Source organism: Augochlora pura, chromosome 7, assembly GCF_028453695.1.
Source record: "Augochlora pura isolate Apur16 chromosome 7, APUR_v2.2.1, whole genome shotgun sequence".
Lineage (NCBI taxonomy): Eukaryota > Metazoa > Arthropoda > Insecta > Hymenoptera > Halictidae > Augochlora > Augochlora pura.
Genome location: NC_135778.1, coordinates 18,592,973 through 18,617,660, shown reverse-complemented (window position 1 = coordinate 18,617,660; position 24,688 = coordinate 18,592,973). Strand labels below are relative to the sequence as shown.

At 35.4% G+C, this 24,688-nt stretch overlaps 3 protein-coding genes across 8 annotated transcripts in view; 2 read left to right on the top strand and 1 right to left on the bottom strand.

Moving 5' to 3' along the window:
* The window catches only part of LOC144473435 (aquaporin AQPAn.G), an 18,340-nt gene extending 11,684 nt beyond the window's left edge, over positions 1–6,656 (top strand). The window contains exons 2-5 of one of the 2 annotated variants that reach the window (XM_078187295.1): positions 819–1,076; positions 1,934–2,218; positions 4,411–4,608; positions 5,444–6,656. In XM_078187295.1, coding sequence (XP_078043421.1) covers positions 819–1,076; positions 1,934–2,218; positions 4,411–4,608; positions 5,444–5,482 — 780 coding nt within the window. In that variant the 3' untranslated portion in view covers positions 5,483–6,656. The remainder of the gene's footprint in view (positions 1–818; positions 1,077–1,933; positions 2,219–4,410; positions 4,609–5,443) is intronic. The other variant, XM_078187294.1, reaches the window with a different exon arrangement.
* Positions 6,076–12,306, bottom strand: LOC144473432 (uncharacterized). Of its 5 annotated transcripts, none has more exons than XM_078187288.1 (3): positions 11,829–12,306; positions 9,640–11,133; positions 6,076–9,570 (listed from the first exon to the last, which is right to left on the bottom strand). In XM_078187288.1, the coding sequence occupies exons 1-3, from the start codon at positions 11,979–11,981 to the stop codon at positions 7,699–7,701; spliced, it is 3,519 nt and encodes a 1,172-aa protein (XP_078043414.1). In that variant the 5' UTR covers positions 11,982–12,306; the 3' UTR covers positions 6,076–7,698. The 5 variants fall into 5 exon arrangements, with proteins under 5 accessions (XP_078043414.1, XP_078043415.1, XP_078043416.1 ...); XM_078187289.1 differs by having other exon boundaries at positions 6,076–9,863; positions 9,948–11,133; positions 11,829–12,305; XM_078187290.1 differs by having other exon boundaries at positions 6,076–9,860; positions 9,948–11,133; positions 11,829–12,305.
* LOC144473433 (sodium/potassium-transporting ATPase subunit alpha) lies at positions 11,548–24,636 on the top strand. The gene is made up of 11 exons (XM_078187292.1): positions 11,548–11,859; positions 12,512–12,664; positions 13,494–13,697; positions 14,171–14,483; positions 15,022–15,150; positions 16,829–17,235; positions 19,207–19,476; positions 20,178–20,492; positions 21,417–21,834; positions 22,442–22,730; positions 23,868–24,636. The coding sequence occupies exons 1-11, from the start codon at positions 11,803–11,805 to the stop codon at positions 24,436–24,438; spliced, it is 3,126 nt and encodes a 1,041-aa protein (XP_078043418.1). The 5' UTR covers positions 11,548–11,802; the 3' UTR covers positions 24,439–24,636.
* Positions 24,637–24,688: the final 52 nt, after the last annotated feature.

The following is a 24,688-nucleotide window of genomic DNA, read 5'->3' as shown; positions in this document are numbered from 1 at the left end:
AACTGCAAAATCGGCCTGAATAAATCGAACGTAAGCAAATCAAATCGATCTCGGATATAAAAACGATCATCACATTATTATAAATTATATTTAAAAGATACTAAATGAAAAATCAATTTTGTTAGAACGCAAATGTTTAACAGTCGACAAAACAATTTATAATTTTCAACAATTATAGAATAAACGCTGTGTTTGAGATAAAAGTTCTGCGAAAGAAATATTACTTGGAAGTTAATGAATAATTTGTTAATTTTTTTAGCTGAAGTTTGGTATTGCATAATCAATATACTCTGCTGTGTAATTCATGTACGTATCGTATCATCGTGTACCCAAAACAAGTACCCAAATATTAAAACAGTTATTCTTTATTAGCACTAAAACTACAAAATCTTTTACAATATACAAAAATTGTAAATAAAAAGATCGGTATAATGTAAAAATATATTTTAATTTATACAAATGCAATTCATTAAATATCTCGAAACAAAAAATATATGACTTAGACCACTTTCATAATTATGGGCACATATATGATGTTAAAAGATCACCAAACGTGGCATATACGCAAATGCGTCTATCTCGGAGTTGGATAAACCACGACGATATATAAACATTCTCAGTCTAAATATAATCGAAGAAACCACAATTGCTTTCCATTCTGTTCGCGATTATATAAAGTTTAAGAGGATACTGTTACACTTCGATACAGTTTGCATCTCGGCTGCATCCTATCATTAATAATACACCGCTGTTGCACAATGATCCGACGTCTTTCGTTGGCTTCCCGACGTTGATGAATCGAACATTTTATTTTGCAGATGGACAACTTGAAAGCGACTCTGGGCACAAACGAATTCGCCGAATCGAAGGCTAATCTTTGTCGGGCGCTGGTCGCAGAATTCCTCGGAACCATGCTGCTAAATTTCTTCGGATGCGGCTCTGTCGCCACGAATAACGTCGTCGCCATAAGTCTAGCCTTTGGCTTAACCGTGGCCGCCGCGATTCAAGGAATAGGACACGTATCTGGCGGCCATGTCAATCCTGCTGTTACGTTCGGTTTAATGGCTATAGGCAAGGTCAGAAAACTTTACCTTGCAACCCCATTTTCGTAGACGTGAATCAATTCTGTTGGATCTTCACCATGAAATTGTACACCCCTAATTATGATGGTTACTCTGAAAAATTAATCTTTTAATGCCGACCAAAAGTGTCGTATATACTTATTTATGTAAGCGAAATATACTAAACCTACAAGTGTTTATTAAATCGTTAAGAAAACAACATCTTCCCAAGTGTAGTCACAACGATAAAGTGCATAGATTTTATATTAAAATTATAGATTATAGTATGCATTTCACGTTTAACGATCTAATAAATATTACTGTTTGAATTTGTCTATTTTCACATGTATTTATGCCAAAGATGTTAGTAAAGGTTACATAATAATTCATAGAAAATACTCATCAAATGCATCAAAATACTGAATGCATATAAATGTGTTTTAGCGGTCATGAAGTACTGTAATAATCGTCGTGCATGCAATTTTCTAGTTATATTGATTTTTCTTATATTGCACTATATAGCTCACATATTAGATCATAAAGTGCATAATTATGCTTTTAGCTTATTGCAGTATTCTAATGTCGTTCGGTCACGAAGACATTAAAGAGGAACCACCTTTCGTCATACACAAATCAACGTAGAATACAAAATCCCAGAGTATTAATCCATACATATTAATCAACAGAATTGAAATATAAAAAAAATATGTATCTATGTCTCCAAATTTGTCAAACTAAACTTTGCATCCTAAACAAAAATAGCAATATTTAAACATGATCAAAGAAAATAGAAAACTACATTTTCATTGTAATTAATTTAAACATCAATCAATTCAGTGTCATGTTACTCAGAGTGTTCATTTATGTTTCAGATATCGATAATCAGAGGATTATTGTACGTCTTGGCCCAAAGTATAGGCGCTATCGCAGGATCGGGTGCAATAAGGGCTCTCTCTCCTGACACAATGGAGAACGCTTTGGGTGTAGTAAGTCTTTCCAAAGGAGTTACACCTGTGCAAGGTTTCGGCATCGAATTCTTTCTGGCGTTCATATTGGTTCTCGTCGTATGCGGTGCATGCGACGCAGCTAAGCCACATAGCCAAGGAGTAGCACCCCTCGTGATTGGACTTGCGGTTACTGTCGGCCATCTCGTTGGTGTAAGATCTAATATCTATTGACCTCCACTTATTTTTATATATCACTATTATTCCTTACATTAGGTTGGGGAGAAAGAAATCCATTATGTTTACATGAACTTCAAGACTTTATTTAACATGTTTCCGATTATCCGATTTGGGTCAAATATGCACCGTTTTCTTCTAGAATTTGTTGCCATTTTAAAGGTACCTTCATAATGCCCCTCTCGTAGAAGTCTTGGCCCCTATTAGTGACAAAACTCTTGTAATCGACTTTCACAATCTTCTCTCGATGCCAATTTCTTATCACTAAGGAAATTTTACAATTCAAGATAAACATGGTAGTCGCTTGGTGCCAGGTCTGGACTATATGGTGGATGCATCAAAACGTCCCAGCCAAGCTCCTGAATTTTCTGACGAGTCACTATAGACGCGCGTGGCCTGGCGTTGTCTCGATGGCACACAACACCTCTCCTGTTGGCCAATTCTGGCCGTTTCTGGTCAATCGCTAGCTTCAAACGGTCCAGTTGTTGACAGAATAGATCCGAATTTAATGTTTGGCTATATGGAAGCAACTCATAATAAATGATTAATTTCCAGTTCCACGAAATGCACAGCAGAACCTTCTTGGCTGGTTAGTCCTCGTTTGGCCATCGCCTGACCTGCTACACCAGGCCTTGACCATGAATGTTTTCGCACAATGTTGTCGTATGTGATCCATTTCTTATCCCCAGTCACCACGCGTTCAAGGAATGGGTCGATCTCATTCCGTTTGGCCAAGGCATCGCAGATGGAAATTCGAAGCATCATGGTTTTTTGTGTTAATTGATGTGACACGCAAACGTCGAGCTTCTTTTTAAATCCTGCTTTGTGCAAATGGTTTAAAACCGTTTCATGGTCGATCTTTAGCTCCCGGGCGATGCTATGACTGCTAACATGCCGGCCAACTTCAATTATTTCTGATATTTCTGTGTGAGAGAAAAATAATGGATTTCTTTTTCCCCAACGTAATATATCACTATTATTCTTTATATGTTCTACTATCAGCTACGTAACCAGCAAAATTAATAAATACAATCATTTTAACTTCATAAAGTATTAAAATTTGTATAGTACAATAATATGTACAGCTAGTTAAAGTAATATAATTTTGATACAATTAGTTTTCACAAGTAAATACAAATAAGGTTTCGTAAAAAATCTGTAACCTAAGCATTACGTCTTAAAGACATTCACCTTATGTAAATTTTTAGGCCTGAACGTCTCATGACCTAAATTGGATATCCGAAAGGGTGATTAGAAGGATTAACAGATTAAGCTCAATTTTTCCTGTTCTACTAAACGGAAAATTATTTAAAAAATTATGAATATTTTACATTCTATCTAATCAAAACGCAACACCCCGCATTTTTCAGAATTTTTAGTAGCAAACTCCATTTTTTAAAAAATCCAGAAGTATGAAAATGCTAATTCTTGTTATTGAAAATATCAGGCGATTATACTTATATTTTGATAATAGTAGTGTTTTATTATAGTTATATAATACTTTGTATACTTTCTCAGATTTTTCGAAAAGGGCAGGCATAGTAAAAAATATCAAAAATTCAGTAAAACACATTTTTCTTACTAAAGTCCGTAAGACACCAGTTTTATATTAATTCTGCAGATATATGTTGTCGTAAATATTGTTAATATCTTTTAAACAATTTTTTGAAATATAAATTCTAGTTAAAGAAATAAAAAATCGAATTTTTGACGTTCCTTTAATTTTATGTAGATATATTATGCGCTATTATAGTACTTAAAAATATACTTCATAAAAAAAAATATATAAAATACCTGTTTCAGAAATTTACTCATTATAGTGGAAGCCATGACGTGAAAGTATACGCAGAGTCATTTTAATAGTAGCTTAGGTTTTTCAATATCTTGAAAATCATTAAACGAAACTAATTAGCAAATTGTGGATTTCTTCATTTAAAAGAAAAATAAGTAGATCAAATGATAAACAGCAAAAACTTGTAAACAGTTTGAAAATAGTATTATACTACTACCAACACATTAAAATGATAAAAAGGAAATAAAAATTTACAAAGCTTTTGCATCTTGCAATTAATGAAGACAGTTTTTGTTTCGCGTGAAGAATTGCGGTCTAATAAATACTAATGTGTATCATTGACGTTAAATCTGCATGAATTTGTTTATTCGAATAGGTACCGAGAACTGGCGCAGGAATGAATCCAGCACGATCATTAGGTAGCGCCGTTGTAATGAATGCGTTCGACAATCACTGGGTTTACTGGATCGGGCCGATTTTGGGCGGAATGGCAGGCGGATTAGTTTACGCACACGCGATTGGTTCCGCAAAGGAGCCGGAAGGATACGCGTCTGTGGCGAGGGGAGAGAAGGAGGTACGATCTTGAAGAATAAGCGAATGGGACATGTTAATCGTAATTGGATTACTTTTTAATTTGCCAATACATACAGTACCTGATTTTAATGAACACCTAAGGCCAATTATCGCAGTGATTTATTATTTCTTCTACGTCCAACAAATAAATTTATCGTTGCGATAGCAAACCTTCGTAAATCTCTATGTTCCGAAATAAATAAATAAAATAACTAATACAGCAAAGTACAGTGCATTATTATTCAATAAGTTATGAAAATTTACTGTGCTCCGAAAAAGTAATAAATAAACAAAGAAGTTCATTCTTAAATTCGAAAATAAATATTATTAATAGTTGAGTTCATACTTCAATATTTAAAAAGTATTTTGTAATATCTACGGTAACAAGACCTAACAATAGGACTATATTGAAATTGTCAATACTAAGTATGTATTCTGTCACTAAATTGTTAATTTGTTTGAAAAGCAATACATATAATGAGTTTTTGGACATACTCGATAGCGAAAATATTAGATTAAATTTGATAATAGATCCGACTACATGTTTCCAACTAATACTGACAAAACTGTGTAATTTATTGACTATTTGTATATAACTTTAATTATATTATGAATAAAATGTACAGACAAAATACGGTTACGAAAGTTAATGTAACGGTTAAAGGTAACTTTCAAATTGGAGTTCATATAAAAGTAGAATACATCACAAAAATAATAATTGGAAATTCTTATATTCTCGTTGTAGAATCTTTCTATGTTTTCGACGCATTCAAAAATACAAGATGGTGCAATCTTTTTATTTTTTTTTTTAATTTTCAATCGTCTCTGCCCCACAGCAGTTCGAGTACATAGACAGTGGACGGGGCGGACTTTAAGAAAGGAGGATACACAGAAAGATTCGAAGACGGGAATGCTATTTCTTGTACAATTCATACATAATGAGTGATCGATCAATCGAAAATATGCGAAGTGTTATTTTTACAGCTGGAGAGCCTTACCACTAAGAAGGACGTCAACCCCGCATAAACTGCCCGGCGTTCTTCGTCGTCCTGTTTAAAAAAAAAACTCGAAAACTTCGAATCATTACATGCATTCAAGTCGAATATACATATACGATATCCATGAAATCGAAAATTTTGAACTCTTTTTCTTCCCTTAACCTCTCAGGCACAGCAGGATTTTGCGCAAATAAAGTGTTTTGTAACTCAATTACCATTTTCTCTTAATATATATTTCTTTCCGTATATCAATATATAGTATTAATAACATATATTCTTTTCTTCATATATTGTATATACACACTTTCACTTTAATTGTTTGCTTTAATAAATAATAAAACAATTGAGTGAAGCACGAACCATTCACGAAAGCTACTATAGCGGCGCATCGTGCCTAAGAGGTTAAGCGGGAAAAATATTAGTTTTAATGTCATTAGTTGAGAGAAAAATAGCTTGCAAACGATTGAATGTTTTTAACGTAAACAGAAAAGAATTTTGTATGTATTTCATAGAATTTTATACATTGATTTCATCTGCATACATTAAATAAAAACATGTATTATTTATGAAGGGTCCGAGACTATGTTTTGTATTATAAATGTTATGGTTTATTCGACGATTGGAAGATACAGAAGGCCAAAGATGAATTGCCGAAGTAAAATTGTGACGATGTCACATTTCCAATTCGATTTCTACGTTGCAATAAAATGTGTACTTTTAAAAGTAATCTTCAACAGCTACAATATTGTATGATTTTAAAATTAGTATTGCTTTAGTCACCGATATACGTCGACCTATTCTTAGTTAAAATTGCTAGAATCGTTTCATTACACTATCTACCATGCAATAAAAAAATGTAACGTCAGCCATTTAATTTTCAATTGCGGCAGCTTGCTTTCAGCATTTAATATAATTTTTTTACATCCTTGTCGGTGGATTACTCGTAACCATTCAATACCGTTGTTTTGTATCTCGTGTATTTATAAATCCGTACGCTACATTTTATTTTTATATATTGTACATCCAAATACGGTGGAAATAATATTATCACATATGTTATTTTGTTTATATAATATCATATAAAATAAAAGAATAATATATTGACAATAAAATGTGTGTGTGTGTGTCTTCTATATCCTGTTGTATGAAATAAAATGTAAATGTTCATGTAAAAGTCATCATATCAATGTAAATATAAATCATTAGTACCATATTAGATGTGCGGAAGAGGTTGTCCTGGAAAATAAACAACACTCGATTTTACATTTACACACCATTGTCTGTATTTGATACATAGTTTCAAATGTTAATAGAATATCGAGTAATCTATTTACTGTCTTCACACTAACCTCGTACACATATTCATAGTGTTACAATAAGTTTAATTCCTTAAAGTACCTTGTGTGTTCCCAATAATGTAATCAATTGAATAATAATGAGACATTCGATAAATTGCACCGAACATGAGACATTGTAAATGAAAAGGACGTGTTCGGAAAAGGGCGGGGGGAAAGGGATTTCACAAATAGATATATACAATTGTCTTACGTCCAATATCGATATACATGATCACCAGGAAGTGAGATATCTAAAACGAGTGCCTTTCACATGTTCCTTTAATTGTATTTTCAGTATATTATCTTTGTGTCGTTGCGACGTTATATAAATAACAAATTTCTTGTAGCACATGGAAATCGTCAATTAGTTTTCTTAGGTTTTAAATAATAATTTTTTACTTTCTTATGAAGAAAGGTTGATTAATAGGCACTATCCTTTTTCGTATCTCAATAGTGTCGTTTAATGATTAATATGCAAACGCGAATCTACAACTGCCACACAACAGAAAAATGAAAGATAAATACAGAAGTTTAGATACAGCGTGACAATAAGATATGAATAATCTTAAACTCACATTATTACTTAAGAAATCTAATGACAAAACGATCGTAGCGTTTACCTATATGCATCCTCAATGCATCGAGATCGAGTTCCAAATTTGTAACATTGTGATGAAGTCATAGCTTATATTTTAACCCAGTATTTCTTAATCGAAAGCAACATTTTCAAGTATTCAACAATAGGATCCAACAAGTTCAGCCTTCCATCTGTTGCAGTTTATCTTCAAGACTGTCTTGACTATCGTTAGTATCGTTCAAGTGTATCGTGTGAGTCTCGTGATCAAGTTCTATCACAGACTCTTCCAATTCGTTCTTTTGGACTTCTAGCACGTTGTCCGATGGTTCAAAAATATCTGCAGACTCTGAAAGGTCCTGTTCGTCCAAGGTTAAATTCGAGTTTTGTTCAGGTTGTTCTATTATAATTGGTTCTCCATCGGTTACGGTTTCTATTTTGACATCGGACTCTGGCAAATCCTCTACCACTTCCATCGTGCCTTCTAATTTAAGAGTTATACCCTGATCTTCGAGTTGTTCTTCGACCACTTCTTTTTTTATCGTTGCATTACCTTCGTTGGAAGGACCTGGTTTCGGTGCCTCAGCACTCTTTGTAGCAACATCCGAGACAGCGGGTATTTGACTAAGATTAGTCAGAACTGTTTCCTGCATCTTCACTACCGAGTCAGCTGAATCCAATATGCTACACAGTTCCCGACTCATCTCTTCCACTTCTGACGGTTCATCCGACTTGACCAATATAATTTTCTTATTTCCGTAAACTTTCGAACTGGTTATTAATGGCTGTTTACCTTCTCTTCTAAGTGGTATAATACCTGATTTTGGAGTAACTGTAAGCTCCTTTTGTACAGTTTCAATTGGTTTCATATCAACAACTAGGGGACTGGCCTTTTCTTTCTCTAGTACAATCGGCGTATCTTCTTTCGACATTGACGCAGGAGTTGTTGTCACAGATGTTGTTGTTATAGGAGTTGTGGTTGTTACGTCATTGTCATTATACTCTTGTTCTTCATCGTACATGCTCTGCTTTTTCTTCACGAACACTCTCTTCAGTGGTAATTGTTGTTCGTCCTCGGATTCATCGTGCCGCTCTGGCGACAATTCTTCCATGGGTTCATATTCTTGCTGCTGCTTACGCGCTTCTAGCTCTTCAATTTTCAAGCGTTGCTGTTCCACTCTCTTTTCTAACTGTTCTAATTTCTCTTTAGTTTCCTGATCGCCTCCTATTAACGTAGATTTTTGAACAGTCGCAACTGTTGGTTTCGATGTTGGCGGAAGTGTACTTATTACAGGCTGCGAAGTTTTCAACTCGAATTTCGGTGATTCACTTACCATAGTCTCGGTAGTTTTCAGCGGAGTTGATTGTTGTCGTGGTTCAGTAGATGATTGTAAAACTGCTTGAATAAGACCTGAATGCTTGTCGAGTGGCTTCTTAACAACAACTCTCTTGACAACGTTACCAGTAGGTAATTTTGCCAGCTCTGCCGGATCTATTATCGTACCATCGGGATTCATAATAACTTCCCGTGTGGTATCTCCTTGCCGAATAATTCTACGAACGATTACACGTTTCGTAACTTTGTGACCTGAACTATTCAAGTCAGACATGATTCCTGACACCTCGCCTTCTTTTGTTGCTGGAGTTGTAGTAGTTTCGGTAGTTCCGGACGGTTTTCTCACAACAATTCTTTTTATTACTTTAATGGTACTAACAGCTTTTGGTGGGTTAGTAACTACAGTAGGAGTTTCCACTTTATCCTCTTTCACCGCGATTACATTTGACGTATTACTCTGTCCTTGTTGCGGCTTCGATTGGTTTGTGGTTGTAGGTGATTCTTTACCTGGATCTTGAGCAACGTTTTGATGCTTCAAAGGAATTTTGTGTTCCTTAAATACAGATGCAACTATTTTCTGAACTTGTGCTTCTGTTTCGTCTACTCGAGAAGTCTTTGCAGATTCCTCGTTTGGCTTAGGCTGCGGAGTTTTTGCAACTTGTTGCGTCTGACTACTATTTGGACTTTGTTTAATCTTTGTATCCTGTACTTCTCTACGCTGAATGGGCATTAGTGTTTTAATTGTCTTTTTAATCATGTTTCCATCTTTACGTCTCACATATACTACCTGTTCCTTTTGATTTTCATCCTTCTCTTCCCTCTCTCGATCCTCTTCGCTTTCTGATTTATCGGGTTTACTTGGTTTTGGAAGCTTCTTCACGATGTATGCCGGTGGTTCATAATCGTCGTCGCCATCCGAATATTGTTCTTCTTCTTCATCTTCGTCGCTTTCTAGTTCAAGTTTAGTTTTATTGTCTGGCTGCAATCCATCTGGTCCCATTTTTTCACCTGCTTCAATATGTTGTTTAATATGAGTGACATAATCTGCCCTATTTCTGCAAGATTCCTGGCAGACATCGCAAGTTAATCCCATACCTGTGCGTTTTGTGTGAGTTAGCTGGTGTACTTCTAAGCTCTCCTTGCGCTTGAATGCTTTTCCACAATCTTCACAGACGTGACGTTTTTCTACAGAATGCGTACGCATGTGTCTAGTTAGATGATGAGATAGGAGGAATGAACGAGGGCATAGCTTGCACAAATATGGTCTGTGCCCTGCATGAGTTGTTAAATGACGAGCTAATTTAGTACTTGTACGGAATGCATCCTTACAGTACTCACAAACAAACGTTTTGTCTTCATTATGAAGCACCTCATGCCGTTCCAACCCTTGTTTATAGGTGAAACGTTTGTTGCAAATATTGCACTGAAAAGGTTTTTCTTTTTTGTGAACAGAGTCCTCATGTTTTTCTAATTCTTCAGTTGTAAAGAATTCACGATCGCAATGCTGACAACCATATCGCAATTCGTCTCTATGAACTTTTTCATGACGCTGTAGCAAATTTGCTCTTGAAAATTGTTTATTACAAACTGGGCAAGAGAAAGGTTTTTCCTCTGAATGTGTACTCATATGCTTTCCTAGATCATACTTGGAGAAAAACATACGATCACACTCTGTGCATTTATAGTTACGGTCTCTATGGGCTCTTTGTATATGGAGAGCAAGCGCTTGACGCAGAGGGAAAGTACGATCACATTGATCGCACGCATGCACCCTTATCTCACCTGGTTCTAGCTTACGTTCTTCTTTAGCACTATTCGTATCTTGATCTCCCTCGCTACCAGCATCCTGCTCCTCCTCATAAAAATCATGTTGTTCTTCTTTCTCTCTCTGCTTTTCTACCTGTCTGTCCCTCTCTCTTTCTCTGTCCCTTTCTCTCTCTCTATCACGATCCTTGTCCCTTTCTCGTTCTCTTTCTCTCTCCCTTTCTCTTTCCCTATCTCTTTCTCTATCTCGTGTCTCTCGTCTTTCTTTGTCACCATTGTCGACTCGTGGTTTTTTTGCTGGTTCATTTTGAGACCTCTGTTCCAGTGGTCGTTTAGCGGTAACTTCGGGAGGATCATTAGGAATCGGTGGGAATGGTCTTGGCAAAACACCAGACAATGGATAAGCTCTCAACGCCTCGTCTGCTTTCTTACACTGCAGTTTAAATTTGTAAGAACGGTCTAGATTCCAACGACACATACTGCATATCATTTGTGGCATTCCATCCGCTGCGTAAACCTTAAACACAATATATTAAAGTATTAAAAAAAGTATTCATAAATCTTATCCATTTTATTTCGATAAATGTCAAATATTTCATAATATATATATAGAACAAAAATTTTATTTACACAAACACTTTCCACAAAATCAAAATAATTTTGCATTGTGTTTACATAGATGAGAAAATTGCTACATTTTCCGCCAGCTGGAATAAATCGATAAGTATATAAATAAACAATCGTCGATAAAATAACAAATTACAATTTCATATTGGAACGCGCGTCGTGTTTTACCATCGTTACGTCCGAAAACATTTATCTACGACGATCGTTCTCCGAATATGGTTTATTTATTGAAATGTTAATTGTGTACAATGTAACAATGTATTTAACATAATAGATGTGCGAAAATTTCACAGCAATCGAAGTTCCGTAGAGAACCGGAGAAAACAGCTTGATCGGCAAATATGATATCTACGTTATCCAAGCTGTTCTCTGTTCATTGGCACAGCATGTATTCGACATGATAAAAAGTATCGATAATAAAACGAGCAGAGGAAACCGAGTACCGTTAGCATGAAAAACAAATAAGCATATGGAGCGGGACTATTGTGGAAAACCATGTGGGTACATTGGATGAATATGGAATGGAAGGTGAGGAGAGAGAATGGTGCTCTAGCGGTCGATGCCGTCTTCAAAGAAAATAATTACCTCGATGGCGACGCACGACATGATCTGCAGGGTAAGCGGCACTTGAAACGGCTTACTATGATCTCTTTCATAAATGTAGCTAAGTGGATCCGATTCTGTCAGACAGAACCGACAGACTCGTCTGGAACGGAGTGGCGCCGGTCTGTTCTCCATGTTTTTCTGCCTACCGTCCGTACAGACACCCACGAAGACACGCACTCACGCGTCTCTCACGTCGTTCTCCTCTCGGCCCCTCTCAGACGTAGTATACTCGCACTTTTCGATCACTGCGACAACAATCACGCCAAGATTGTATTGTTCATTAATCGGATATCAAAGAAATGACGCCGAGCGTCGGTAAGCGTCGCGTCACGTACGACAAACGAGCGGGACGAAGTATACACCGCTTTGGCGCTATTATGGCGGTCCGAGAACCCGTTTCCTCTGCGTGGCGTCGTTCGAGCGTCGAGTTTCGTCAAGCTTCAGCCTTTGCACATCAGCGACACCATCGACTTCTTTTCGTTTCACGGTCGGTAAAACAGCGTATCGTTCCAACGAACGCAGACTGGAAAATACTCGCGAACCAATCCTGCAATGGAAGTTTACGTATAAACTTGAATCATCAACCTAGTGCGATCCAAGTATCTTGAACTGTATCATTAATTCAAAGTGAAATATCGGAAGTATGTGGTGTTTGTTTTCAGGCTTATGTTATCGATGCTGTCGAAAACGCCCTGCTACTCGAACGCCCTCTCTATATATGGAACGACTCATTAGCGAACTGCATACGACTGCAACCAAACACAAAAAAAAGAAACGCCTGGCGGTTAGCTCTTGCAACGTTGTCGGCTCCCAAAGTACGACCTCGTCTGTGGTACAATGTTGTCGTGTCTTAAAGGGTTAATTTCGTACAAAAAATATTGTCGAAGGCTCGCCAAAGGAATAATTGTCTCTTAACTCTGTTTGTTGCTAAAGTTTGCAGGAATTTCTCTAATGGATTACTATTGACTGAAACCGAATAAAAATTGCAGTCGATAATTTACTCTGTAGAAAATACACTTGTTAGAGTTATGTTACTCTAGTAGAAAATACACTCAATCAGGGAACGCGAGAAACATTTTCAATGTGAAAATGATAAAAAGTTTTTTCATGCATGTAATTTTACGTCTGTAAAACGTTACAAAAGATATACATCATTTTCTGTATAAGTAACATTGTCATTTTATTTTTGGTCATAGAATAATATGATATTTAACAGAAACAGAGCTATCTAGTAACAATTTAGAGTTTCTTACTTGTGCAAATAAATAAGTGACTGAATTAATATACAAATGACTGAATAAATATATAAATGAATGAATAAATAAATATGTTATTAAAAGTAAAACTATGTTTTGTTAATTGGTTGCTTTAAATAATTCTGAATATAATAATAAGCACATTTAGCGTGTACAATTGAAGTATGACACACGATCGTTCGAAGATCCGTGTGCATCGATATCTCGATGGTATTTTGTAACTTATCGCATATCTCGGTTGCCGAGGCTATTTTTCTACGAAGCATATTTTTCTTTTAATTTTAATTCGGCAGGACGCGCAATGTGTCGCGGTTTTATGAAAATATCCCGATATTTTGGCAAGCGAAGGCAACGGCGAGTTTCTAATAATCTGGAATCTCTTCGCCAGGATATCGAAACAGACGTTCACCTCCGTACAGCAGAAGATTTATTGCAAAGTCTTGGAACTGATGCGGCGAGCGGTTTATCGTCGACTGCTGCACGCGAACTCTTAAAAACCTATGGATTCAATGCGCTCACGCCGCCAAAAAAGACTCCCGGCGTATTCAAATTCCTTCGTCGATGCTTCGGAGGATTTTCTGCGTTAATATGGGTACACAATACGTTCATTAATATCGTCAATACGATCAATATTATTTTGCATATTTTAAGTATATATATACAAATTTATGATAAGTTGCTTTTAACAAATTATTACGAAGGTTTCATAATTATTATTATTTTGTGGATTATATTTTCGTAAAGAGTGGCAACGCTTTGAACAAATTGTTGTGAAAACTTTTTAAAATAATATATAAAATATTAAAATAAATATTAAATATTATATATATAATATATATTAATAAAATAAATATTAAAATATTAATAAAATAAATATTAAAATATTAGTATATAAATATTAAATATGTAATAAAATAATCTCTTTGTCTATTACTATTTTTAGCATTATTTCTTTAGACAATTTGAAATAACGAAATTATTCGATATATAAATTATTTCAAATTTTTATTATTATTTAAATTGAAATTGCGTAATATATGGTTTTAACGTTCACCGATTTTGCAGATCGGAGTTATTCTATGCTTCTGCAATTATATTTTGGAAGCCAAGATCAACGGCGAGGCATCGAACGATCATTTGGGCCTCGGCATCGTGCTGGTCGCTCTGATTATAATTACCGGGATATTCAGTCATTATCAGGAGTCGAAAAGTTCACGAATCATGGAGTCGTTTCAGGACATGGTACCCCAACGAGCGAAGGTATTGCGAGACGGTGAAAAAAGGGAGCTGTGCGTTGCCGAATTGGTAGCCGGGGACATTGTCCTTATAGAAACCGGAGACCGTGTGCCCGCTGACATTAGGATCCTGGAATGTCAAGGTAAATTCGCATCTGTTGTAGTTGCGGACTTAACTTTCTTATTTCTCGAGAAAAAAAGTCCTCGCCTTTCTCTTCGTTAACGCTCGACGTATCGCATTGATTTTGTGTTTTATAAATCCAATTTACAGAACCGTGAAATGCTGCGCAGTGAGATTATTCAAATTGCCCGATAAATTGCCAGCGTATTACAGAGTCTGTTCAGAAAACTAGTCTATAAACAGTCTGTAAATTCAATCGAATTGCTATCAAATTAGTATAGATAATCCACGAAACTGATTTCGTTTCATATTATTAAAGTATATGTAATAACGGACTAAACTATTCGTGTAACTGCAATCATTTTTAATATGCAATAATTTTTAAAACTAGACTAAATTGACTGTACAAAAGTAATTATATTTTTGGAATCCTCTAATGATTAAACAAAGTTTTGTCCAAGTCCCACAAATTGATCTCTTACCGTACAGTTTTCAGAATTAATAATCTAGTCTGCTATTCACTGTTCACGTTTCTGAAAACATTCTGATTGCATTTCAAGGTTTGAAAGTCGACAATGCCTCGATCACCGGCGAATCCACGCCACTCCTAAAAACTGCAAGCGTGGTGACAACGACCAGCGTCCTCGAAGCTAAGAACATGATTTTCTTTTCGACTAACGTGGTGGAAGGTACGATAAACGTGCCCATAATTATGAAAGTGGTCCAAGTCATATATTTCTTGTTTCGAGATATTCAATGAATTGCATTTGCATTCATTAAAATATATTTTTACATTATGCGATCTTTTTATTTAGAATTTTATTAGTCTTGATTAACGGAAATTTATTACGAATATGAAATTTTCTGTGAATTTGATACGAAAATGTTTTTAAAGTTTGAATTGGACCATTTTCAAAATTAACTGAATGTCCTATAAATGACTTAAAGTAATGAAGAACTATGAGGTTTATTTGAAACAATAACGATAATGAAATAATTCATGCACATTCATTAATGATTCTAAAAAAGTAATGCATTTTTATCATTTCGAGTTTTTGAGATTTTTAAAATGTTCCTGAAAAACTGGAGGTATGTATGGTAGTAAACACGTAATATTTCTATGTTTTTTTTCCGATATTGGTCTAGTGGTGGGGCGTACGAAGGAAGTAGCTTTAATATTTCCGTATATCTTGGGTCTTCCTCTTTTAAATGAAAGATCGAAAACGTGGAATTCAGGAGCATCTAAAGAAGTTTTATAGAACATTTTATATGGTTCATTTTTCACGGATCTCATCCATTGTATTTGCGGCCAAGAGACAGATCGCCCGCGGTATTTTTTCCTCTTCTTGTTGTTGACTCTTCTAGCGATCTCGTTGAAATAAAATCCGGCCGCGACATTCGTTTTAGCGAAAATGTATTTCTTCTTCTACACTTTTCTATCGGTTCATAATAGTGCTCAGGGTTGTATAAGTAATTTGCTTTTTTTATTTTCATTTCTATCAACCGAAAATCACGGTAATTCGGTAGAAAGGAATGACCCGATACCAAAAATTTCTGGTCTATTGTTTCAATATTTTTACTCGATGACTAAGCAATTTTCATCCATGTCAATGCTACTTTAATGTTACGATTTTGGCCTGGACAAGCATCGCTGTAAGCTATTACGTGTTTTTGAGTAGTTACATCCTCCTTATGCACATCGTATATCGTTAGATAAACAGGAATGATTTGCCGTTCCTGTTATTATTTGATTGTCATTTTTCATTTTATCGGCTTATTACGTAGTTCAGAAATGCGTCAAAGAGGGCCACGCGTCATTTTCAAGTTACGTTTATATAATTTCTTTAAATTTTTGACTTAGACCACTTTCATAATTAACACTAAACGAATTCCATATAATGTTGAAATTATAACCACCATCTAACGGTTCATTTTCGACGATATCGTGAAAATTACATTGAATAAATTTAGTTTAACCCTTTGCAGTCGGAGCCACTTTAAGTGGAAATCTAAGATATTTGTTTAGGCTTGTAGTGTTGCCATTTTATGTGACTTCGGGCTTTTTATAGAATTTGCATTTTGTGACTCGTGCAACAGTTAACAGCTCTTAACTAAATATAAATAAATATGATAAAAATTATTTTGAAACGTGGCATGGTTATTTCTATCGGTGCCTTAGAGTCGCTACTCGACCGCAAAGGGTTAAAATAACTGATAAACTCATTTCTTTTAAATTTTGACTTAGACCACTTTCATAATTATGGGCACACATAAACAATGTTTCTAATCAATTGTTCTCGCCGATTTCAAAATTCGTTTCTGTCATGTCTTCCTTAAAGTACGATCTATTTAAAGTATGAATAATAGGTACCGGGAAGGGAGTCGTAGTCGCCTGCGGCGATCACACCGTGATGGGCCGAGTTGCTAAATTAACATCGAAGTTGACATCGAGGCCGACGCCGCTCTCCCGCGAAATCCATCGGTTTATGAAATTAATTTCGTCCTGGGCCATTTTCCTCGGACTGCTGTTCTTCGTTTTATCGGTGACCATGGACTACAGTTGGGTCGACTCGACCATGTTTTTCATCGCCATTATAGTCGCGAACGTGCCAGAAGGTTTGCAAGCCACCATGACCGTCAGCCTCACTCTAACGGCTAAACGAATGGCAAACAAATATTGTCTGGTGAAACATCTCGAGGCTATTGAAACGCTAGGATGCTCCGCTGTTATATGCAGTGACAAAACAGGAACGCTCACCCAAAATAAAATGACCGTAAGCTTCGTTTCCCTTCGGCTGAACTTTTTCCTTTTGCCATTCTATTCGGATGCTCCTGCTAACGAAACTTAACACATATTCGTCCGCGCGACGAAAATTCGTCATTTCGCAAACAATCGCCAACAGCCAAATGACGAAAATTCGTCGTTTCTATATTACAGAAAATAGTTGATTCTTCTTTAAATTCTAAATGAATTGATTTTTAATTTTTATCAAACAGAAATAATTATAACCAAAGATGGTATAATTATAATCTTCACTGAAAAATATATGATTTTAACAAGTTACGTTATTTTTATATAGACCATATCATTTCTATAGATAATGCCAAAAGATCACTTTGTGAATGGCGGTGAAAAAAATTACCGGACAAATATGTAACACTTTACTGACCATTTATGCCATTATAGGGTAATTAAATCTAACATTTCTCAATTTTCATAACATTAGCATTAAACAATATCTAGTTCATTTATTTTACTTATTATATTCATCATGAAAGGTATTTAAAAAATTGTATAATAATACGGTAGCTTACAGTAGTACATTCTAACTCTTTTACTTCAATAATAGATAACAAATTATTGGTTAGCTTATAAAAAGCTGATTTATAGGCTTATTATAGGCTATTATAGGTTGGTAAAGCGTTAAGGTACCTACCGGTTAATATATTCTCTCAATTTACCTCTTTACTGCGAAATATTTTGCGTGCATATCTTCGTAAATTTATAAAAGTAGAAACATAGAAAAGAATATATTAGTAAATTTTAATTTTTATTCAGGCGGATGATTTAAGAAAAAATTTTAATTTTTTTTAGATATACATTCGTAAGCAATAGTTGTTGTATCTGTACGAGAAAGAAATGTTGAAATTTCATATAATAGGTTCGTTGTTATTAAATATCCAATTTCACAGAGATGGAAATTTCATTACTCAATTGTGTAGCGAAAGGTCACATCAAATGGCAACTATCCCATACGAATAAACCTTGATATTAACAAACGAGTATACGATGTTAACCGAAGAGAAGGATAGATCGTCGATTGTTTTTAAATAAGATCTTAAAGTATAGCAAATCGAACAATCCAAGAAAGAACAAATCTATCAAATATAAATTAAGATATAATGCAGTGAAATATTTAAAGATTCTAACAAACAAAGTATTATCGCAAAGAGCACATGTTTCCATATATCGCGAACTTTAATTGTTTACAATATTTTTAAATTTGGGCCAATCAATTATACATTATAAAATACAAATGAAAATTGTATTAATTCGTAGAAAACGAATATCGATATATTTATATCTTAGTTTTGTTTCTTTACAATGGCTATTATTCTTACAATTTTTAATAAAGTTCTATGTATTTTAGATTTATATGCTATTTTTTAATACTTCAAAAAATGACTAATCAGAAGTTTAAAATATTTTAGGAATTGTCTTTAGAATAAAATATTTTATTGTTGAAACAATTATGTAATAAGAATTATACATAATAGTTTAACTGTAATAACAGTATTAAAATATGTATCGTCCCAATCAAATTTTCAATTTCGGTTTCGTTTAAAACACATCTAAAAGTCATTGTGTTTCCTATGGTTCTCTTAACCCCTTGCACTATAACAACGAGTTAGACTCGTGATATAGATTTCATGTAACACCTGCTAAAGATGAATATTATACATTTCTTCTACAACGAAATCAAATTGAATTCCTCTGTTATCAAAGTCTATAAACGGAAATAAATAAAGACAATAGAAAAGACAAAAATTATCTGACCCTATTAAGAAAAATATTAAGGACAACTAAGTGCTAATTAACATAACATAAAAGGAGTCGTAGTGCAAAGGGTTAGTAACACTATAAATAATTCTCAATTGTTCCATAAAGCTAAGCTTAATTTCACATATTTACATGTTCATATTTCGGCGTGTTTGAGGATACTTTTGAACAGAAAATACCGTAGGTTCGACATATGTGGTACGACGGTGAACTGCGAGAAATAATGGCGTCGGATACATGGAAAAAATATCTGAAAAACCCTGGATTCGACAACCTAGCCAAAGTAGCTAGTCTCTGTAATCGAGCAGAATGGGCTTCCTTGCCGGAAGATCTACCAGTGCCGCCTTTGCACAGAAGAAAAATTTTTGGGGACGCCTCGGACGCCGCTTTGCTGAAGTGTATGGAAGTTCTAGTGCGAGGTGGCGTGGACACATACAGGGAAAATTGCACAAAGGTATTTGTTAATGTCCAGTACTAATGTTCTTTATGACACGGACGGGCCTAGCCGGCTATTTTTCAGTTTAGGACTTTTGGCTAACGCATGGCGAACGCATATTTTATTGCTTAACTTTAGGATTTCGCTTCTCTCGGCCTCGATAGCCAACACGTATCATAAAAAGAGGAAAGTTCCGAAGGGTAAGTCCCATGTTAGTTTACAACGGTGGCCAGCCGTAATCACACCTGGAGGAATTTCCCGTCTTTGTTAAAATATCGCTGTCGCGCCCACCTTCCATATCCCAGCAACTTCCCAAAAGGACGCGCAAAGGCGCAAAGAAAGGGTGCCTTCTTGAAACAGAATCGCTGGTTTGGTTATTGCCAAAATCATGGAAAACCAATCGGCGAGTATTAGAGATGCGTGAGAGGAGTAGTAGTTTACCTCGAGAGCCAAGATTTTTTAGAACGTTAGAGTTGGAATAGAATTCGTGGACCTCGGACCTCCAAATGAAAGGTGTAAATAGTACGAGGCTAAATATATAAGTTTTTTCTCGACTAAATTCCGGTCCTCCATTTAATACAATCCACACTTATAACGTCACAATTCGCCGCTATTACTGACGACGCCGTGACGCCCCAGCAGTATTAAACATAGTCACGTTCGTATTTGATACCGTAATCGATACGTTGAAAATCGCCGTGCTTCTTGCCCGATTCCAGATCATCGAAATACCATTCAATTCGACGGACAAGTTTCAGGCGAACGTTCACATGTGCGGCAAGAAGTATTTCATTTCTTTTAAGGGCGCGCCGGAAAAAGTTCTGGAACGATGTTCCACCCTGGCGTTCGGTAACGAGACCAGAGCGCTCGATGAGGAAATCAAGAAAGCTTACACGGAATCTTGTTATATTCTTGCGAACAATGGCGAACGTGTACTTGGATTTGCTGATCGCGATCTTCCCGCTACTGCCTTTCCACCGGGTTTCATCTTCAAGGCTGATCCCCCAAACTTTCCACTTCAGAACCTGAGGCTGGTAATTTCATTTACACTGGAATGAAAAGCGTAGCGATATCACTTCTCGCTTTTTAGTTTTTCGAATTTTCAAACTGCAGCATTTTTAACCCTTCGCACTCGAAGCTATTTCAACTGCAAATCTAAAACAACTTCTGGCTTCTAGCGTTTCCATTTTATGTAACAATATTTATTTTATGCATATGAAATTGAATCTCATAACTCATATAATATAGTAGTTACACTTTTAACAATTTTTCAATCTAAGCTTTGGCGATGTCTATTAATAATAATTTTGGAATGTATTATAGTAATTTTAATGGCGCCGCAGAGCCGCCACTCGAGTGCTAAGGGTTAAAACGGTAAACGCTATTTGTTTCGGGCATAATTAATATTCTATTTATTGAATAAGACGAATCTTATTTTGCTTTATTTTGAATTATCTAATTTCATTCAGAGATATTGTCACATCTTTTTTATTAGTAATCTAATATAAAAATGGTTTACTTTAAAACTTTTATTTTGCTGATTAAGGAAATGTAATTTAATATAAGTTTTATGTATTTTATTTACTACTACTATTATGTATATAAATAAAATCATATTATATGTGAACGAATAAATGATATTTTCTAATTTCTTTATGCTTCCATTTTGTTTGTTTCTTAATAAAAAAAAATGTAACGTAACCTTTACGATAAATATAAAGTTATTTATATCATAAAAAAATCAAAAATATAGCAATAATAATATAACTAAAGCATAATATAACTATAGTATAACTAAAGCCGTGTTTCCGTTCGGAATACCTTGTTTTTCAAGTAACTTGCAATATACGGTGTTATCTAGGAAATCGACGATAGAAATTATTACCAGCACGTTACATTAGTTGATTGATCAATTAGGCTACTTTGCATAAGCAATTTGATACTCTCCATATTGTTAGATTGGCTTGATCTCGATGATGGATCCCCCGAGGCCAACAGTACCAGATGCAGTATACAAGTGTCGTTGCGCCGGAATCAAGGTGATCATGGTAACTGGTGATCACCCTGACACAGCGAGAGCGATCGCGAAATACGTTGGCATCATCACCGACGATGTTCCGCAAAATAATAACAATCGTAACGAAAGCTCGATCGTGGTGACGGGAAACGAATTACGAGACCTGGAATCGGAAGAGCTCGACTCGATTATAAGGAACTATACCGAGATAGTTTTCGCGAGAACGTCGCCCGTGCAGAAGCTGCAAATCGTCGAGAGTTGTCAAAGGCTGCATTTGATTACCGCCGTCACTGGCGACGGAGTTAACGACTCGCCGGCGCTAAAGAAGGCCGACATTGGAATCGCCATGGGCATTGCAGGTATTTTTTTTTATATAATTGCAACCATTTACTGCCACTTTTATCAAATAAACGAATACAAGCAAATAATGCTTATTGCAATATTATATATGCAATATTTGCTTAAATATTGTAAATTGCTATTCTTTTTCTAAATAATAATTAAATGGAACTGATAAACTGAGCATTATCGCCCGCGAATATTTATGCAAAATCAAAATTTCTCAAGATGATTTTAAGAAACAGAAATGGCACAAAAGTGACCTGTTTCTTTTAATAATACTGATCAATTGAAAATAGTGTAACAATGGTATTACATTATTTTTGTGTCTAAGTTCGTATATTAGCTACACATATTTACCATATACGCATAAAATCCACAGCTTAATTATCACTGTATCTAAATCGACAACATTTTCTTCCATACGATTTACTCGAAAATATTACAAATTGAAAACATATTTTCATGGATATTTAAAGAATAGTTAAAGATTTAAAATGTATAGAAAAGGAAAAATTTTACATATAAATTGATGATCTATATTTTTTTATTGTGCTTACTTATCAAGGGTCATTTATCCTAGTTCTAGTGTTAAATAAACATGTACCAATGCTTCATTATTGTTAGGATCAGACGTGAGCAAAGAAGTCGCGGACATAATTCTGCTGAACGACGACTTCGCGTCGATAATTACAGGAATCGAAGAAGGGCGAAGACTGTTCGACAACTTGAAGTCAAGCATCGCGTACACGCTTGCCAGTAACGTACCCGAGATAACACCCTTCTTGGCGTTCATCATTCTCGGGATACCGTTGCCTGTAGGCGTCATTTGTGTATTGTGCATAGATCTAGGCACTGACATGTGGCCAGCTGTTTCTCTGGCATACGAGAAGTCTGCATCCGATATCATGCTCAGGTATCGATGATATTCTATAAAAAAAATTGTTTAGATATCATTAGACCTATTGTTATAACTCTTGAACGAAGTATAGTGCTACGGATTAGTTTTTTCACTTTTACATCCACTGAGTCTCTAAACAGGCTCATAATTTCATTTTTAACAAATACATTGTGAACAATTTATGCATTGCTAGACCATGGATTTTACGTATTTATGATAAAATGAATCGGTTAAATATAAAACCAAAAAAACATTGGAAGCATTTAAACATACTGTTACGTCATTTTTAACTTCTTGCAATTGTAAAAACAATGAATATATTTCATGTGCCTTTAGTGTACAAAAATTTTATGAATATTGGTTATGTTCTTGAGATAGATACTTGTGTGAATCCGTAATACAATACTTGTGTAAAAACATAATTTTTACTCACGTGTATTGGAATATTGTCAGTATCAGTAGTATGTATGATTAATTTTTATTTTTAAAACCAAGGCTATGTTATACAATTTCTTAAAATGGAGTTTAATGTTGGCTGCAATATTGAAAATGAAAAGTGCGTACTTATACGCAAAAAGAAAACCATGAGTGATTTTGAAAAGCTTAAAAAATTACAGCAATAATAAACATATTCTTTGCAACATATTGATCATATTCATTCATACTGTATCATCGCAGATTTTATGCATTTATTTATTTTGGTAATCCTTTTAGACATGTTTGTTTTATATAGGCCGAGATTAGTATAAATGTAAATTAATTGTCAGAAATGAACAATGATAATGGAATAACAATATTTATACTTTGTGTCGAAATGAATACATATCACCGCTATCCAAGTATTAAAATTGTTAAAGAAAAAAGAAGCATGTTTTTGGTACCTACGTTGATGTATTAATAACAAAAGAATAAATATCTGTAGCTTCGTAAAATAAAATAAAATAAAAATATTTCTTCTGCGATTTATGTTAATATACTCATGGTATTCACTTTTGACTCAATTGTAAAAACGATTATACAAAGTATAATCGATAAAATTCATAACAAAATTTATCTTCTAAATATATCGACGCAGTTAACTGGTTAAGAGAAATGACACAAACGGCAACCACAGAATTGTCATAAATTGTTGACATTGCAATTGCATTTTAGAAAACCCCGAGTGCCGCATCGAGACCATCTTGTCAGTCGTCGCTTAATTTTCATGGCCTACGGACAGATCGGCATAATAGAAGCTTGCGCCGGGTTTTTCGCCTACTTCGTAATAATGATGGCGCACGGATTTATGCCCGTCAATCTGCTCGGTCTACGATCGACGTGGGACAGCGCGGTGGTGAACGACATGCCGGACAGTTTCGGCCAAGAATGGACGTACGAGCAGCGCAAGATTCTCGAATACACTTGCCACACCGCTTTCTTCGTGAGCATAGTGGTCGTTCAAGTGGCCGACGCGATGATTTGCAAAACGCGGCGGTACTCTCTTTTTTATCAGGGCATGCACAACTGGGTCCTCAACTTCGGCATACTTTTCGAGATAATCATGGCGTGTGTAGTCTGCTACGCGCCGTACATGGACGAGATCCTCAGGACTTATCCGTTGAGGTTGGAATGGTGGTTACCGGGCGTGCCGTACGCCGCAATTATCCTGATCTACGACGAGCTGCGGAAGCTGTGGATCCGAAGGAATCCTGAAGGATGGTGGGACCGGGAAACGTGCTACTGAGTCTCTGGGAAACGAGCGAAGAAGAAGAATCATCGTAGAAACGAGAAACGATTACGCCGCGGAACGTTCGGAAAGAAGTCTTTTGACAAAATATTCGTCGCTTTTATTAACGAACATCGCGTTCAAAGAAAAACACATCTAGGATTTTCGATGTTACGATTTTGGTGTTCGGTTAGCTCGTCGCGTCTTTACCAACTGTTCGATGCGCGTATGCACAAGAGCAATGAATCTACCTATGCTTCTACGCGGT